Genomic DNA, 17,821 nt, shown 5'->3' with positions numbered 1-17,821 from the left:
GAACAAGTAAAGTCCAAAGAGGAGATTACATGTTGATGGAGGATGAACATTGTATTTATGGTTTAATTTTATCTTTGAAGTTTGATTTGATGTCTTATTGAGTTATTGTGGTTTAATATTTGATGTACAACATCATCCAATACCCGGGACTTATGCCGTAGAATGAACTACCCGTACCTGAAATTACCCATCTTTCTTTTGGGCTTGAGGCCAACGCTTGCACTGAGGTAATCCTCGACATTCTGTAGAAGTACGAGGTGTTGTCGCAACAGAAAGTGAATACGATAAAATGCAATGTCTCCTCCGGTTGCTGCTTGAATGAAATAAGTACGGCGTTTTCAGGAGCCTTACAGACATAATAAGTACATGGGGTTCCTAGAAATCTTTTCCTTCACAGATAAATCTCGAGGAGGAATGAAAAGGTTTGCAAACCAAAGGGGGTGGCATCAAATTTATGGACATGGAGGAATTTTCTCTCAACAATTTCTAGCGTCATATGAATACTAGCTCACTGCTCTCTTGGAGCCTAGAGGTAAGAGCAGCAATTTAGATTCTAAAGTTTAAAAATGGATGGTCTGTTTCTTTGAAAGGTCCCATGGCTAAAGAATTCTCAACAATGTTCTGAATAAAATTTCACGATTAAGAGTCTCATAAACAATGAAATGGACTCGTGGAAAGAATTCTCAAAGTACCAATCAACAACATGATAAAAGACGTTGGCTGAGCGGTAAACATGATAAATGATCTCTCAAAGAACTCATCTTGTCTTTTCATCTCATTCACGTATTTATTCTTCCACACAGAGGATAAAAGTCAGATTGGCTGAATTCACTCAACGCTCAAAAATATAACATTCAGTGTCACTTGATTCGAGTGCTTTTACCCACGAATCTCGATGCAGTGCAATCGGCCAAAACCGGGATTCATTCACTGGTTGATTCACCTTGATTTGCGATTTAGATCTTTGAGATCTAAAGGTACCTTACTGGTTGTTTTATGTAAGTATGAGGAGAAAGATGAAGAAAAAAGGTACCAGAAAAATGAAATAAGGGAGGAGGAAAACACAGAAAAGAGATGAAGAGAGCAGAAGAGGAAAACAATACATTCTAATTCTATATCTCCTTGAACCAAGGTGTCAAAACTCTATCTAATTGAGCAAACGATCATAGGCTCATAATTTGACTCACAACGAGGATGCCGACACCAAACAAAAAGAGTGACATCACTCTATCATCGCAAATCTTGGCAACCAAGAGGCCTCTTGCTCATGCCACCGCAATCAAAAGCCAGAAAAGATTCTCAATCAGACGGTATCACACAAACATACATACAGCTAATCTACTTATTGATAAATAAACAATCAAGTCGATACCAACATCCATGGGTATACTAAACATCATCTAGTGTCAGATAACATTCCATAATCCTAACCTACCACACTTTTCTCACCATGAGTGCATGTCTTTGCTGTGTCAAAATGCACAGTATAAAGCTAAGTACGACAGCAGTACATATTGGCAATAAGACACTTACAAAATAAGTAGAATTAAAGCGGTCAAGAGTGAAGCATGACCGATAGCTTTGAACAAACTCCACCTTCATCACCCACGACAATTTACAAGACTTGGGAATCGGATGACTGTTCAGCAGTTCACTTCTCAGTAGCCCCAAAGTTAATATAAAATGACGCTGAGGGACATCACAGGGACATGTAAGCAAAACTCCCCAAACAAAATTCGAGGCACCAGAATTAACACCGAAGACGAAAAACTGATTCCACCATAATCAGTAGGACCCAAAAAACAAAAGACTAAAATTCCAAAAATCCTGCCACAAGGTCAAGATTATAAAAAAGAAACATAGAAAACAAAACTTTTTCGAATCCTTCCGCAATCTTTTTTCAGTTGTATCTCATTTTTAGGTTTTTTTGATTTTATTTTTTTTGATTTTTTTTTTAAAAAAAAATTAGAGGGAGAGAGCAGTTTGTAATTTTTTATATCTATTTTGTGATATATGGTGTTTCATTCTGCAAGGCCATGGTTAAACAAATTATACTCACCAAGGTCATTCCCTGTTCTATGCTGGCTTTCCTCATTGTTCGTATGATAAGATACGACAACATGATCCTCAAACAAAAAAGAATTTGGATCTAGATTATCAACGCCCACTCGAACTTGCCACATCCTTTGGATGATTCTGTTCAATAGTCTTCTCATCCATTTTGAGATTTTCTATATGACTTGACAGCGCATCAATAGTGGGTGACTTGGGAGATTGAGAACCAGTTGCAATTGGAATCTGAACAGAAGGTGGCATGATCCATCTAACCCAATCCTCACGTTTCCTTATTTTTTCACCCTGCAATAGAAGAATAACAATAAGAAAAATTTATATTGCAAAAAACAAAAACCCTGCCATACTCTCTGCATCTAGTGAGTAGAAAATGACCCAGCAATAGGAGAATAACAACAAAGAAACAAATCATATTGCAAAAGTTAAAAAACTTGTATTCCTTGCATCTAGTGAGTGGACAACGCTGGTGCAAAGAAACAATTAGAGAGATATAGTGGGAATTACAGGACTTCGTTAGATTATTGGCTCACACGGGAAAAGAGTTGGTTAGAACTTTAAAAAAATAGGAAATATTTCATATGGTGGCACCTATATTGTCTGAAAAGCCGGTGGAAGGCATTTTATTTTTTCATCCACATGGTAGTACTAAAAGTACTATGTTGTCTACGCTCAACATCGTGGCAAAATTTGTTAGCTACGTTAAAATCATGTATATTTTTTGTTTTTCCTTTTCTTTATTAAACTAAATAAACCCAAAAAAATCAACACTTCCCACCCACTCTACACCATCATCACCAACAGCACCACTACCCTCCCCTCCCCTCAAACCGCGTAATAGTTGCTGCCATTAGAATAACGAAGTGATTATCAATATGGGCGGCAAGAACACCAGCAATATCAACCAAGATATACCAAAACCAAACCAAACCCCAATTCTCATGAATTACAGTTACAGGCCAAAATAATATTTCCGGCATCTAATCTTAACCAAATCACTTCAAATCAAAGTCCACCGGACTCTTCAACATCAGCCACTTTTTCCCACAGACCAATCCCCCTTAAGGCCAACGCCAGCAGAATTGACGACGATTTTGACAAAGACGCCGTCAATCCTCATATCATTTGAGACGAACCCGAAGATGTCGAAGAAGAAGAGGATGACGAGGATCTTTACAACGACAGTTTCTTCAAGTAATCATTTATCTTCGTCCGTTTTGAATTACGTGCAAAATTGATTTGTCAAGTGTGTTTATTTTGAAAATGCGAAGTGATTATTAGTTAGAAAAGGCAAGATCAATAGTTGGGTTGAATGATAAATTGGAAGATGAGACATTTGGATCAAATTATTAAGGATTGTCACAATGTTGAAATGGAACTTGATGCTTACAATGGTCGTGGATGGAGGTCGCCAGGGGTGTTGATGGTGTTAGTCGGCTCGATGTGTTGGTCTAGGTGGTGATTAGTTGGGATGGGTGGACTTCTTTTTCTATTATTTGTTAAATCATAAAACAAAAATGAAAAGGAATTCAAAATTAAGTTTAAAAAATTTACCTTTACAGCTAATGCCAAACCTAACGGAATTTGCTACAATGTAGACAACATAAAAACACTGTAGTTTTTTTCTACCATGTGAAAGAAAAACACAATGTTGCTACCACCGTAAAATATTGGTTACCACGTGGAATATCCTATGATGTAAATAAAACATTTGGGAGAGAGAATGAATAAATTTAAGTAATTAATTTTTAGTTTTTATTTAAAAGAGTTTTCAGGCTATCGAATGCAAGAACGACTGTTTTGCTTGGTTTTCTCCACTTAGTTAACGCTTGTACAACGACTTTCCTATCTTAATGCCATCTTCAATATTTTACTTCCTATTTTTTTAATGCACTATTTTCCCTTCCGGGAAATTTCTTTAAAATGCACCATTTCTTTTTATGGACATTTTTTGTGAAAGGGACAAATTGACCGTTTACACTACTCATGGGCTTTTGGTCCCCGAGCACTTTGTCAACCTTCCTTATCTTAAATGCCCAAACCAAATGGCGGCTTACAAAACGGAGAAAATATTGGTATAAACTAAATGGCAGACTTAAAAAACGCAGTTGAGAGTCAATTAGTCAAATGAACGACTATAAGCCAACTCCTAATATTAAGCCATGCATTACCTGTGCTTCGACAACAGTAGAAGACCTTACAGCATCCAATATTTGCTGAATGTTCTCTGTCAATTCTTGAACCTGAAAACAATCCCAATGCAAATTTAATGAAGAAGATCAATACAACATTAATGTATGAAATTGAGACACGGCATAACTTACTGGTAAATATTACAGTTATCGTACTGAGATTATGATATGAACAGTCATATTAAGGCGACATAGATAAACAGTGAAAAGAACTGAAGCTTTTTCCACAACCATTTCTCACAAGTAATAGGTCAGAACACAAGTTACAAAAGAATAAAATAAAATAAATATCACCTAAGCATATGCTAGTGTCTCAATGAACATATCAAAAATATTGTGAATCAAGTCTTAAAACTAATTCACAGTGAATGCGAAAATAAAATCCCAGCTAAAAAATGCACGTGTCTCAATGCATTGTAACTTCAGTGTTCGAGTCACTATGATGGATCAAGTCATAGACCCAATCCACTTGGTGAAAGCGAAAAATCTCACCTAAAAAAATTGCTCGTGAAGTCGTGCCTTAAGAATTGTCAGTTGGGGTTTTGAGTCAGTATCGTAAATCTAGTCATAACTCCAATTCAATTGGTGGGTTAACAAGAGCTCAAAGGAACAGCTGCATACAAACTAAAAAATACCCCTATAATGGACTTGGACATAACCATCAACCCAAGCAAAGTTAACTTAGAATGAAATTGGTGTTTTAATGTCAATCTCCAAAATCCCAATATTGGGGTTACAAAAACCAATTTTACATACTTGAGAAAGTAATACAGCTACCAGGGCAATCAATATATACAATGAAAATACCTTAAAAAAGATATCTAAAAATGCAAACAATCGAGCAATATTCAAAGACACCTAGCAAAGGATACAAATCATGCAATTTAAGTAGTAAAAAAGGAATCTGATCCCACATGCGCTCAGATGAGCTATCTAAGTCTCTATCAAATGAAGTACAAGAAAATTGTACCCATGAAAAAGAAACCACTGGCAAATGTACTAGTCTGTTCCCTAACAATAGAATTCCACAAGAATGTTAACAAATCTGAGAGCATGTGACCTTTAGCATTTCTTCTTATTTAATCCAATAACCATAATTAATGAACAGTAAATGGACCAGTAAATGAAATATCCTTCAAAGGTCACTAAGAAAAATATGATAAACCAGTCTGAATCCAAGATTTAATTATGGAATAAAAGTACAACATTAGTCACTGAAAAAATATATGGCAGACCCAATTTGTCAAGAAACCTTCAAGTACAAAGCACCATTATGATGAAAATATAAGAGGAAAAAGTAGCACGAACCACAAAACTATAAAATTTAAAGGAGCAAGCTCAACCATGAATTTTAATAACAATTAGAGTGTGAAGCGAAGAGAAAACTCCAACGAAACCACATCAAACAACAATTGCTTTCAATGAACAACTTACTTTTCTAAACTTTGCAATTAGTGCAACAGGAACCCAACCATGTTCATCCATATTTTGACGCAGGTATGTGTCTCTGATTAAGTTTTCATTACTGCCCCAAGGAAACGAGGAAACACCAAATATGATTAGGTAAATGACCGCAAAATCAACACATAAAAAATTCTATATGACAACACGAACTCCCCAAATGAGTACCTAAAGTAATAATCTATCTGATTCACTATCTTCGCATTCAAGTGAGCATCTGGAGAAGGAATAAAGACATGCCCTGGAGCAGGTGCACCAAAAGGTGGGAGATAAAACACAGGAAACTCTGAAACTGTCAAATTAGTTAGATGTATGCAAGCATAAAAGCCCCATAACAATTAGGAACCAGCAAACTTACCGGCCACCATGGGGTGTATAAATGGCCGCATAGGTGCAGGATGACCGAAGGGAGAAGATGCAGGAGGGGGTCTGACATTACTCCTAGGAGAAACTCTTGGTTGCATATTAGCATCTCTACCATTAAAACTCCTCGAATGGTTCCAAACATGATTTCCACGATCCTGGTCGCCACGCCTTCCCCTAAAATTCTGATGTGATCCTCCACCACCTCTCCTAAATGTATTACGCGGTGAAGGATGATCCCCACTCACATTCCGCGAACCTGACTCCCTAAGACCATGGTTTTGAATGTTGTCCCTACCAGAACTGTCTGAACCTTCATCAGCACAAGGTTTTGAGGAACTAAGATTAAGTGATCCTTCTGCAGGTGATGAAGGCTGGTGAGAAAAGCCACCATTAGCCTGTGGGTTGCTCCCACCATCACGTTTCATGGATTTTTGACGTGTAGTCCTTCCATAGTTAGGCATCGAATTATGATTCATATAACCAGTTGTAGACTTCTGAGAAGTTGAAGATTGCAATTGTGGTTGTACCGATGAAGCTAATGACAATGATGATGGTTCAGTTCCAGTAACCTATCATGTCAGTGATTTCACCAACATAACCACAACAACAAAAAAAGAATAACTACAGAATCATACGGGCAATATAACAGCAATAAAAAAATATCATAAGCTAAAAACTAAAAATAACACATTTCATAAATCAAAATCATCAAAACAACAAAATTCCCAAATTTCCCTCCTCCAACAGTTTCCAAGGACAGCACAAACACATACAACAATACTCCTACAAAGTACAACTAAAACCCCACTCTATTATCCTAAACTTATAAGCCAACTCTATTCATCCCAAAAATACACCATCACTTCAAAACACCCCAAGTGACACCTTCAACACCATCAAGGCATCAAACATATCAAATGTGTTCCTCTCGTGACCTGAAGTGAACTATTCATTCATCAATATCATCATAAAGCTTATCATCTTTTCTAATAGTCCTTTCGTAATCCTCATTCGATTAAAACTATCATTTCCCGAACCCACATTAGATATAAAAACGAATATATATATATATATATATATATATATATATATATATATATATATATATATATATATATATATATATATATATATATATATATATATATATATATATTCTTCGTCCAATATCAAAGCTTTAACATTAAATGAAAACATTGCATAACGTCAATTATCAAACATCAAACAACATATCAAAAATAATTTATAATAATTTATAAGATCAAGCGCTATTCATGCAATAACACTCCGATTTCACGACTAGAAAAATATGTTAAAACCACTTCACTTCACAATGCCGATCATCAATCAATATAAACATCAAATCTTAATTCACAATGACATATCATATAACACTCCAATATTATTAATAGAAGATATATTTATACAATTTTATTAAAAAAAAAAAAAAAAAAAAACTTTCTCAAGTACCGCGATCTATCAATGAAGACAAAATAATTTAGGGTTCCAAACCTTAGGCGATGAAACAGATCCAAATTCAGGGAGATTGTTGGGAGAATCAGAAGAAGAAAGCTTAGGAGAAGCTTTGGTAGACTCACAAAGAGCGGGCCACGCTTCCGCCGGGCCCATTACAACTAACCCAGGCCCACTATTCTCTGCCGGCCCATGGGAAGGCTTTTTGTTCCACGCAGGCTTTTTACTTCCACCTACATTGCCACCATCGTCAGAGTTTTCCGGCGCTGGAGAATTGATTTTCTCACCACCCTCAATCGGAGCTCCGACCAAACCTGGTTCGGGTTCAGGTTCGGGTCCTCGGACGATCTGAGTCCACGGAGGTGACTCGGTCCGAGTCAAAGGGGTGGAAGAAGGAGGCGATGGAGTGTTGGTAGCCGTCATTGCCATCAAAATTATGCGAAAATTAGGGTTTTAGATTCGATTTGATATCACTCGGTATATAACCCAGTTAACTCAAACGATCACAAAAAGAATCAATAGGTTTTAATCAGGGTTTGTGAGAGTTTTTCTTAAAAATTAAGCAATCGATCGAATTTGGAGTAAAGATCCGATCGAAATGAAAGGAAACGCTTTCTCTCTTAGTTTTTTTTTTCTCTCTCAAGATAGCAGAGATCAAAAACAAAGAGGAAGGGGGGTTTCTTCGTCTCCTTTCAGTATGTTTCGTTTTGTTCGTATGAGAAAATTATTTGTATTTTTGTGTACTTTTTTGTTTGGACGAAACTACCCTTGTTGTTTCTTTCAAAGGTAGTGTACAAATTACAAAACTACATATACAATCTCGGTGCACAAAGCGTTCCTCTAAATCGATAGTAAGTGACTTGGACCCCCTCACTTCCCTTATGTGACAGCATTTAGTTCTAACATTGAATTGTTGCTTTTTATTCCAAACACTTGTGGTTTCTCATTTCTTTCTTCTAATTTAACGGTGTGAACAATGATACTTCAATAACACTTATTTACAACATATTGACATTTGTGAAATGGGGGCAAAGGTCGAGGTTTATATGCAGTCTTCAAATAAAAATCATATTGTAATACTCTTGAGGTAGTACAAGTTCTTTCTACTATTACTCCAACATTATTTATACAAATTCAACGTTACTAATTAGCTTTATTCTTAGTCTAGTCATTTGAGGGGTGCAAGGCATTCATGTAATTCCTAATTAGCTCTTCTCATGTTTTCTTAAAGCTGCCACATCTCTTTCCATCAATCGTAGTTTTTACCACCTTTCTCACATGTGCGTGACTGCGTCGCTGGTATTCCTTAGTACATGCTCAAACCACCATAATCTACTTCATGAATCTTTACAGATTTGGATGTAACCCTAAGCCTTTCTCTCAAAACATAGTTCTTAACCTTGATCATGGTATATTCTTACATTCACCTTAGCATTCGCATATTTGATACTTTCATTTTATGCTTATGTATGCTCGTAACTGCCCAACACTCTGCATCATACAATTAGTTGGGTTGGATTACAACTCGGTAAAATAATTTATCTTTTATTGTAGTTGGAAATCTCTATCATATGCAACCCTAATGGTTGCTCTTCATTGAAGCTTTTAGCCTTGAGTTTAGTGAAATATATCTTCATCAATCTCTCCATAACTCTGATTTACATATTCTAAATACTTTAAACTAGGTATTATGCACAAATGTTCACCAACGATCACCTCAATTTCTCCCACTTGATCTATCTCACTAAATTGCATTGTCTGTATTCTATTTTAACCCGACTTATTCACAATTTCGGATTGACTTTCTTGGTTCCGTCACAAGTATAATATTGTTTGCGAAAGACTTGCACCAAGAAAAATTTTCTCTAATAAATTTCAACAAATTATCAATTTTTTTAATCAAATAAGAAATGGCATTGGGTATATCCTTTATGTATATCCAATTTTACTAAAAAAAAAGGCTAAATTACTCTAGAGGTGACTGAATGCTTTTTGTGACTCCATTATACAAGCATTGTATTGCCTTTATATACCTCAACGATATTCTCTTAGCCTCGAGGCTATCCCATAAAATGTTTTGTGGTACGCTGTTATAAGTGTTCTCCAAATCAATAAATGCCCACTTTATATCCTACAAGGCTACAATATACTACTTGATATAAATTTTGTATATTATAATTAAAAACTATTAAAAATATATTACAAATATTAATTTTATCTTATTACATTGTAAAGCATTGTAATTGTATGATAGATATAATCAGTTACTCATAGTAGATGATGATAAAATGCATACCCTAAGTGAACAATCGTAACACATTAGCATAAAACGTACTAATTATATCTTATTATGACATTTTCACCTACCATGAGAGGTTAATAGGTGGTGAGAATAAAAGTTGTAGACGACTATTGAATAAGGAAGGGTATTCCCGTCCCATTATTAATGCTACCATCCTTAATTAAGAGAACATTCCGATGAGTAAGTTGGCAATTTGACGATGCTAAAAAGTTTGGAAAAACAAAAAAATCATGAAAGAATTACTTGACTTGAAATTGGTAATTTAATGCATCCAATATTGACATGAAATTGGTAATTTTATATCACAAGTAAAGGTAGAATTGTTTGTGGTGTTTAACATTGTTATTTGTTTATTTTTCATAGCTTATATTCCATTCTGCCATTTTCTTCTTTCAACCTACCTTATTCTTAAAAAACAAATTTAAAAATATTATTGTCGTCATAATATATATTAAATGACCTGTAAAATAGCAAATGATAACTTTTTAAGAGCATTGCCAAATATCATTTTTTAATAGATTAATTTAGTTGACATGGCATTATACTTTATTTTTGAACTGAAATTTTAAAAAAAAATTTGATTACAAAACAGCTGATAAAATTAAAATGTAGTGCTCAATGAAATCTTTGATTGAACCATAAATAGAGGGTGTTTAGCAAATGGATGATAGCTAATTATAGTGGCTGCTTTGACCAACTGATTTTATTAACTTGTTTGACCACTGATTTTGAACCCGCTGCTATAAGCAGCTTGTTCAAAAACAACTTATTCGTATCAACAAGCTGTTTTAACCAGTTAATTCACCAAACACTAAGATTAGTTGGTTTGACCACCTAACCCTCTATTTATATAAAAAAAAAACTAAAATTACTCAATAAGCTAATTTGCCAAACACCCCATAATCAATATTAGGTTAATTTGAACAAAAAAAATACATTACAAAAGAATTACACATTATTTTAATGAAGTAATAAAAGATAGGTGTAATTGGGAAATTAAAGCTAAGGTCCACTGTTTATCGAAGTTTAAAGTTAATGGATTAACAAGTGCACTACAACTTATTCTCATTACAAATATTTTTGTGTTGAATACTACTTACTACATATTAATATTAAAAATTGAATTTGATAACAATAATATATATTTAATTTCATTATTGTTTAAAAATCAAATTAATTACATGGATTTCTACACTAAATAAGAGAAGAAATTAATTGTTAAGGATTCAACCAAAGCATGTTAATTACCAATTATTAGTAATCAATTTTTATATAAATTTATATTTATATTAGTTTTTTAAAATGACAACAAAAAATAAGAATGTTACCATGAGTTTAAATTCTGAAGTAGCTAAATAAAAAAGTATCAGCGTAGAATATAAAATGACAATGTGGGTAAATTGGATAATCAAACTATCCAAATTAGAACCAACTTATAATTTTCACTATTTGAAAAAACGGGTCTGAATATCCGAATCAAATTTGAAATCTAATTTTAACACGAATACTATAAATATTTACTGATATGAATAATGATATTATTTTATAATGTTTATTCATTTACAACATAACTTTATCATTATCAAAATGAATCAATAATTTATCATACAATAATATCAAAACATAAACTCATAGTAATTATTGAAAATTAAGACATATAAAATTTAAAAGTCTTCAACCATGAGGATTTAGTTGAAAAAATAGTCAAATTAGTTAGCTTATTCATTATGTGATGATGATTTATATAAGTATGAATAACAAAGATTTATATGTATATTTTTTTTTTATTTACATTAAATTTAACTTATCATACATACATAAATTAATATTTTACCTTTATCTTTTTTGGTTGGAACACTTCAATTTTGATAATGGTTTAATGAACAAAAATTTAATTTTCTTTATTATTTGGGATTAAAAAATTATAGATTTACATGAGAAAATATAGTGTATCAATAGATCGCATATATTTATAGTCAATCAACAAATATTACAATGTGTTAATTGTTTCCTTAAATATAAAGTCAAGTATTAATTGTTTCTTTAAGTATAAAGTCAAGTATCAAAATTTTCATGTCAATGATAGAAACTAGGCGGGAAAATTTTTAATAAGAGTGTAACATGTGTTCCAAATCGTTTCTTTATTAGTATATTTTATTATTAAAAAATTATAGATTCACATGAGAAAATATAGTGTATCAATAGGTCGCATATATTTATAGTCAATCAACAAATATTACAATATGTTAATTGTTTTCTTGAATATAAAGTCAAGTATCAAAATTTTCATGTCAATGATAAAAAATAGGTGGAGAAATTTTTAATAAGAGTGTAACATGTATCCCAAATCGTTTCTTTATTAGTATATTTTATTATTATTATTATTATTATATTTATTATGTATCCCAAATAGTTTCTTTATTAGTATATTTTATTATTTATTATTTATTATTTATTATTATTTATTGATTATTGATTGATATGATGATTGCTTTCATTCCTTGCACCTCTATTGTGCAAAGAAATTATGAATATAATATTTTACAAAGTTTTGAAAATGTAAGATCAAGAGAATTTTAATAACACATTGGTGGTTGTGTAAGTTTAATTGTCAATGCCATTAGCAAATGAAATTAGAAGGAAATTTTCTTGTAAAGAATTGACACATGATTATTTTTTAGGTTGAATACGCCAACATATTTTATTTTAGTTATTATATTAATTAAATTATAAATAGATTGTTATCATATAAATTTTATTTAACATTCATTACTAAGGTCAAAGTCCATACTCCTATAAGACAATGTTTACATCAAAATATCACTTAAAAGCATAAATTCCATATTTTAAATTTAAATATTATTTATTACAAAAAAAAAAATATAAACATTTTAAACAAACTTTTTAACTACTTATTATAAAAAAACTTATAAATTAAAAGGAAGCTTCTTTGGTATTGTTGTTTGTCTTTGTATTTTTTTTTTACTAGGTTTAGTTCTTGAATATTTGCTTACAATTAAATTAATAAAACTTCTAAAAGAAGATTCAAAATGGAATTTATAATTAGTAACTTTTTGGTAATTTCTTTCACTTTTATGGTGCCTTCCACTCATGAAGAGATGCTATTAAACGAGATTCTTTCTTTTTTATGTTCATATTTTGTCTCTTGATCTTTCTATGTTTGGGAGAGATCCATTAGGCAATTTTTTCTTTAAATATAATTATTTAAATTTTGAATTTTCTATTTTTGTGGATGCATTACTATTTCCATGACAAACTAGCTAATTGTTCTTTTCAACAAAGAATAAAGATAGGTACTCCATTTGGAAATTGTGTGGCTTTCCAACACAATTAGGTTAGAGAGAAGGAAAGAGGGCATCAAAATACTGAAGTAGACCTCTTTTATAGCTAGAATTTTGCCCCTTTAATTTAAGCATGAAATTATTATCATTCAATTATTCAAAGGTATTTAACATCCAAAAAAGTGGCAGCTGAGTAAAATTATACAAGTTTCACACCTCATTCGTCTCAGTTGATACGGGTATGCGTATGAATTTGGTAGGCTATGAGTAGATATGGATATGAAAAGTCCTAGGATATGGGTGGGTATGAGGTCTATTTGCCATATCTACCCGTCCCGCCCTATTTCATATCCACCTGCTCACCTCATGCCCACTCAATCTGCCTCATACCCATGATTGATATATCCAATTAAACATAGTGGGTGAGAGGATAAGTTTTAATGCACCTATATGAGCAAACGTGAAAATGAAAAATTTACTTGTCATAGGTTCTGGGTATGCTGGGATGTGTTTTGTCCCACATTGATGAATTAAAAATGGTATGTACACTTTATAAGTCATTGGAGTCATTCCTTCCATTTTCGTATGTTTTGGGATGATATCTCCTTGGATTATGAAGTATGTGCACCTTATGTTCCCGATTATATCTTAGCATTTACAATAAGTCTAGCCTAATTTATCATGCTATCAGAGCCGAAGGTTTGATTAAAAATTAAATGGTAGGGAAAAAAATGGTGTTCATACCTAATTAGTTATTCTCACATTCGAACTTGATGGGGGTTTGCACGTGAAGGAGTATTGGGATGTTACGTCCCACATCGATGGATTAAAAATAGTGTAAACACACTTTATAAGTATGTAGAGCCCTTTCTCCAATTGTCAGATGGTTTTGGGATTGTATGTCCTTTACTTACGAAGTATATTCACCTCGTGTTTTCCCAAATACATATAGTTTTTCATAATAAGTCTAGCCCAATTTATTAATTTAACTGATGGATATGAAAATTTTAGGTGAATATAGATATAAAGAGGACATATCACCTTGTCCACCCCATTTTGCATCTCTAATCCCCAGTAACTTTTAAAGATTAAAAAAAATTATAAAATCAGGAAAATATATTGGATCACAAATTTGATCTTCTCACAAACTATTTATTATTACTTTATTCTAAATAAATAGATAAACTTTTGTAAATATCAAATATTTAAATATATGTATATCTTCAACTTAAATTATAAATTTTATCTCACATCATGGCCGGAGAATAAAGAAAGACACATTCTCTTTAAAAAAGATAGTATGAGAACCCTACATACACGAAACAATATTGAACCAGAAAAAGAGAGGTGGAGGCATAAGAGATAGAGGTTGTTTGGGTAAAGTTAATTTTCTAGAATCAGTTTTTTTAAGTAGTTGTTTGGTTGATACAATTTTGTCAAGTATCAAAAATACAATTTTCTTAGAATTTTAAATTCTTATAAAGTATCGGAATTTAATTAACAAAGGAAAAAGTAGCTAAATCTAAATTTTTGTGTCAATTGTATTATTCCGTGTTCAACCAAATAAAAAAAATACTATTTCCTTAGAATTTGACTAAGGAATTAACTTCAATAAGATTATTAGAGTTTGATCTAAATAAACCAAGAAAGAACACAACAAAGATTAAAAACAAAGATTACAAAACAAGAGAAACAACACAAGATTTGGGAGGTGGAGAAAATCCTAATATCAATGTGATATTAGACTATAAAACTCCACCTTTAACAATTGAATGAATATTATTGCTCTTTAGTGTATTGATTACAATCTATAATCCAGTCTATACAAGAACCCCCTTAGAATTGTTCAAGATGAGATAAGAGAACAATTTCCCCAAAACCTCTCACTAAACCCTAAGAATTTGATTATGGCTCTCCACTCAATTTCCAATTGCTATACGCAAATGATCTTACATATATCATGTACAAGGATATACGATAGCCTTATATAGGCTTTGGAACCAGGAGAAGAGATATAAGGATGCCCACGAACTGTAATGAAACTGTCGTATAAAACAGGATATCCGGAACATCCGCTCGACCGGGTCGAACGAAACATGGTGGGTCGAGCCAGAGATCAGAATGTAGACAGAAGCTTCTGATCTTTTGCTCGACTAGTCGAGCAACTTCCCTTGGGTCGAGCCATGGTTGAGCAAGCAACAAGTGCCTCAGAACAACCTTTTCTTACACTCAACATATGTCATAACATCCATTTATCATCTCAAACATCCAAGTAACATATTCACTACATCACATGTATATATTGGGCTTTATTGAGGCACCATATCTAACAAATCTTCACCATGATGAATATAAACCCAATCTTCATCACAAAACAACAAGCAATAATATTCACAAAAAACATATCAACAACCTTCATCTTCTTCACAAGATGAACCCACCTCTCAAGAGGTGCATCTCCCTTAATGAGGAGATATACAACATGTACTAAAAAATAACCAATCAAGTTTGAGTAATGCTCAAACTTTGGAGTAGGCAACGACTTAGTCAACATATCCGCCGGATTATCATCGATGTGAACCTTATCTAAGAGCACTTTCCTTTCTCAATGGTGTCTCTTATATAATGAAACTTTATCTCAATGTGCTTCGTTCTCCTATAATAGCAATTTTGATGCATAGCCAAATCAATTGCACTTTGACTATCACAAAAAACAGTAGGCATACATTTCTTCATCATAAGTTCACCAACAAAACCTTTAAGCCATTGAGCTTCCTTAAACCCTTTTGATACCACCATGTACTCCACCTCGGTAGTAGATTGAGCAGCTACTTCTTGCAAGCTAGATCTCCAACTTATAGCAGACCCTTCAAAACAAAACACATTCCGAAGTTGACTTTCTTTGATCAAGATGTCCACCAAAATCAGCATCTAGAAAACCTTGAAAGACTTCATTGTTTCCACCATATTCAATACACACATTCGATGTGCCACACAAATACCTAAGTAACCACTTGACCGCAAGCCAATGAGCCTTTCCCAGATTAACCATATATCTACTAGCCATACTAACAACTTGAGCAATGTCCGGTTTAGTGCAAACCGTAGCATACATAATGCTCCCCACCATATTTGAACCAATGACATGAAATTTTTGTCCTCCTTAGTTATAGAACAATCTTCTTTTGATAACCTTGTTTTCAATGCTAAAGGTGTAGCAATGAACTTAGCATCATCTATGTGAAATCTTTCCAAGATCCTCTCAATGTACTTTACTTGGGATAAGTACAACCTTCCTTTATCACGATCTCTAGTCATTTTCATGTCGAGAATCTTTTTTACCGCCCCCAAATCTTTTATTTCAAACTCACCCTTAAGCATCTCTTTCACCTTCTTCACCTCAAACATGCCTTTTGTTATCACAAGCATATCATCAACATATAGCAAAAGATACAACAAAGAACCATCACTTACTTCTCTCATATAGACACAACTATCATACTCACTTCTTGAAAACTCATTTTCAATCATACATTTATCAAACCGTTTATACCATTGTTTAGGGGACTGTTTTAGACCATACAAAGATTTCTTCAACAAACACACATGATCCTCTTTTCCTTCAACAACATACCTATCTGGTTGCCTCATGTAAATCTCTTCCACTAACTCACCATGCAAGAATGCGGTTTTAACATCTAATTGTTCTAACTCATAATCATTCAAAGCAACAAGAGCTAAAAGAGTGCGAATAGGAGTGTGTCTTACCACTGGAGAGAAGATCTCATTGTAGTCAATCCGGTACTTGGCTAAACCCACGAGCAACAATCCTTGCTTTGCATCTTGCTTCCTCAACACCAGGTATCCCTTCTTTGTACTTGTAGATCCATTTGTTATCAACAATCATTTTCCCCTTTGGCCTCTCTACAAGTTCCCATGTTTGATTCTTGAGACGAGATTAAATTTCTTCTTCCATTGCCCCAAGCCATTTTCCGGAGTCTTTGCACTCCATGGCCTCATCATATGAAGATGGCTCCAAATCAATAATGTCATTTGCCCACAAATGATCTTACATATATCATGTACAAATGATCTTACATACATCATGTACAAGGATATACAATAGCCTTATATAGACTTTGGAACCACGAGAGGAAATATAAGGATGCCCACAAACTAAAACAAAACTGTCATATAAAACAGAATATCCCGAACATCCGCTCAATCGGGTAGAGCAAAACATGGGGGGTCGAGCGGGGGGCGAGCGAGAGATCAAAAACTTCCCTTGGGTCGGGCCATGGCCGAGCGAGCAGCAGGTGCCTCAGAACACAGCCTTTTCCAATATTCAAAATATGTCATAACATCCATATATCATATCAAACATCCAAGTAACATATTCACTACATCAGATGTATATATTGGGATTTATTGAATCACCATATCTAACAAAGATAGAAATTATCATTAAAATTTATTTTCAATGTCTAACAAACGAATTCATAGTTGCCAATTAATTGGGCTCGAATTCGTGATCCTACAAGTAAAACTTCGATTCGTTACACCAAATACTACTCTCTCTTTTCATTAAGTTGATACATTTGATCATATCAAAAAAATTATAACTTAATTACATTTACTTTTTTTTTAGTAAAACC

General features: G+C 33.3%; 1 protein-coding gene across 2 annotated transcripts; it reads right to left on the bottom strand.

Annotated features, from left to right (window-relative positions):
- Positions 1-1,316: 1,316 nt before the first annotated feature.
- On the bottom strand, positions 1,317-8,396 carry LOC130820276 (la-related protein 1C-like). 2 transcript variants are annotated; one of them, XM_057685594.1, is made up of 6 exons: positions 7,602-8,396; positions 6,082-6,658; positions 5,892-6,015; positions 5,697-5,787; positions 4,242-4,313; positions 1,317-2,358 (listed from the first exon to the last, which is right to left on the bottom strand). In XM_057685594.1, the coding sequence occupies exons 1-6, from the start codon at positions 7,989-7,991 to the stop codon at positions 2,158-2,160; spliced, it is 1,455 nt and encodes a 484-aa protein (XP_057541577.1). In that variant the 5' UTR covers positions 7,992-8,396; the 3' UTR covers positions 1,317-2,157. The 2 variants fall into 2 exon arrangements, with proteins under 2 accessions (XP_057541577.1, XP_057541578.1); XM_057685595.1 differs by having other exon boundaries at positions 5,892-6,009; positions 7,602-8,279.
- Between the last annotated feature and the right edge of the window lie 9,425 nt (positions 8,397-17,821).

The sequence above is a fragment of the Amaranthus tricolor genome, chromosome 8 (assembly GCF_026212465.1).
Source record: "Amaranthus tricolor cultivar Red isolate AtriRed21 chromosome 8, ASM2621246v1, whole genome shotgun sequence".
In the NCBI taxonomy this organism is placed as follows: domain Eukaryota; kingdom Viridiplantae; phylum Streptophyta; class Magnoliopsida; order Caryophyllales; family Amaranthaceae; genus Amaranthus; species Amaranthus tricolor.
This window is presented reverse-complemented; position numbering and strand designations above follow the sequence as displayed.

Coding starts and splice junctions, on each gene's coding strand:
- LOC130820276 (XM_057685594.1), bottom strand. CDS start 7,991: ATGGCAATGACGGCTACCAACACTCCATCGCCTCCTTCTTCCACCCCT. Junction 6,659..7,601: donor GATCTGTTTCATCGCCTAAG/GTTTGGAACCCT, acceptor CTGACATGATAG/GTTACTGGAACTGAACCATC. Junction 2,359..4,241: donor CTACTGTTGTCGAAGCACAG/GTAATGCATGGC, acceptor CTTCTATTGCAG/GGTGAAAAAATAAGGAAACG.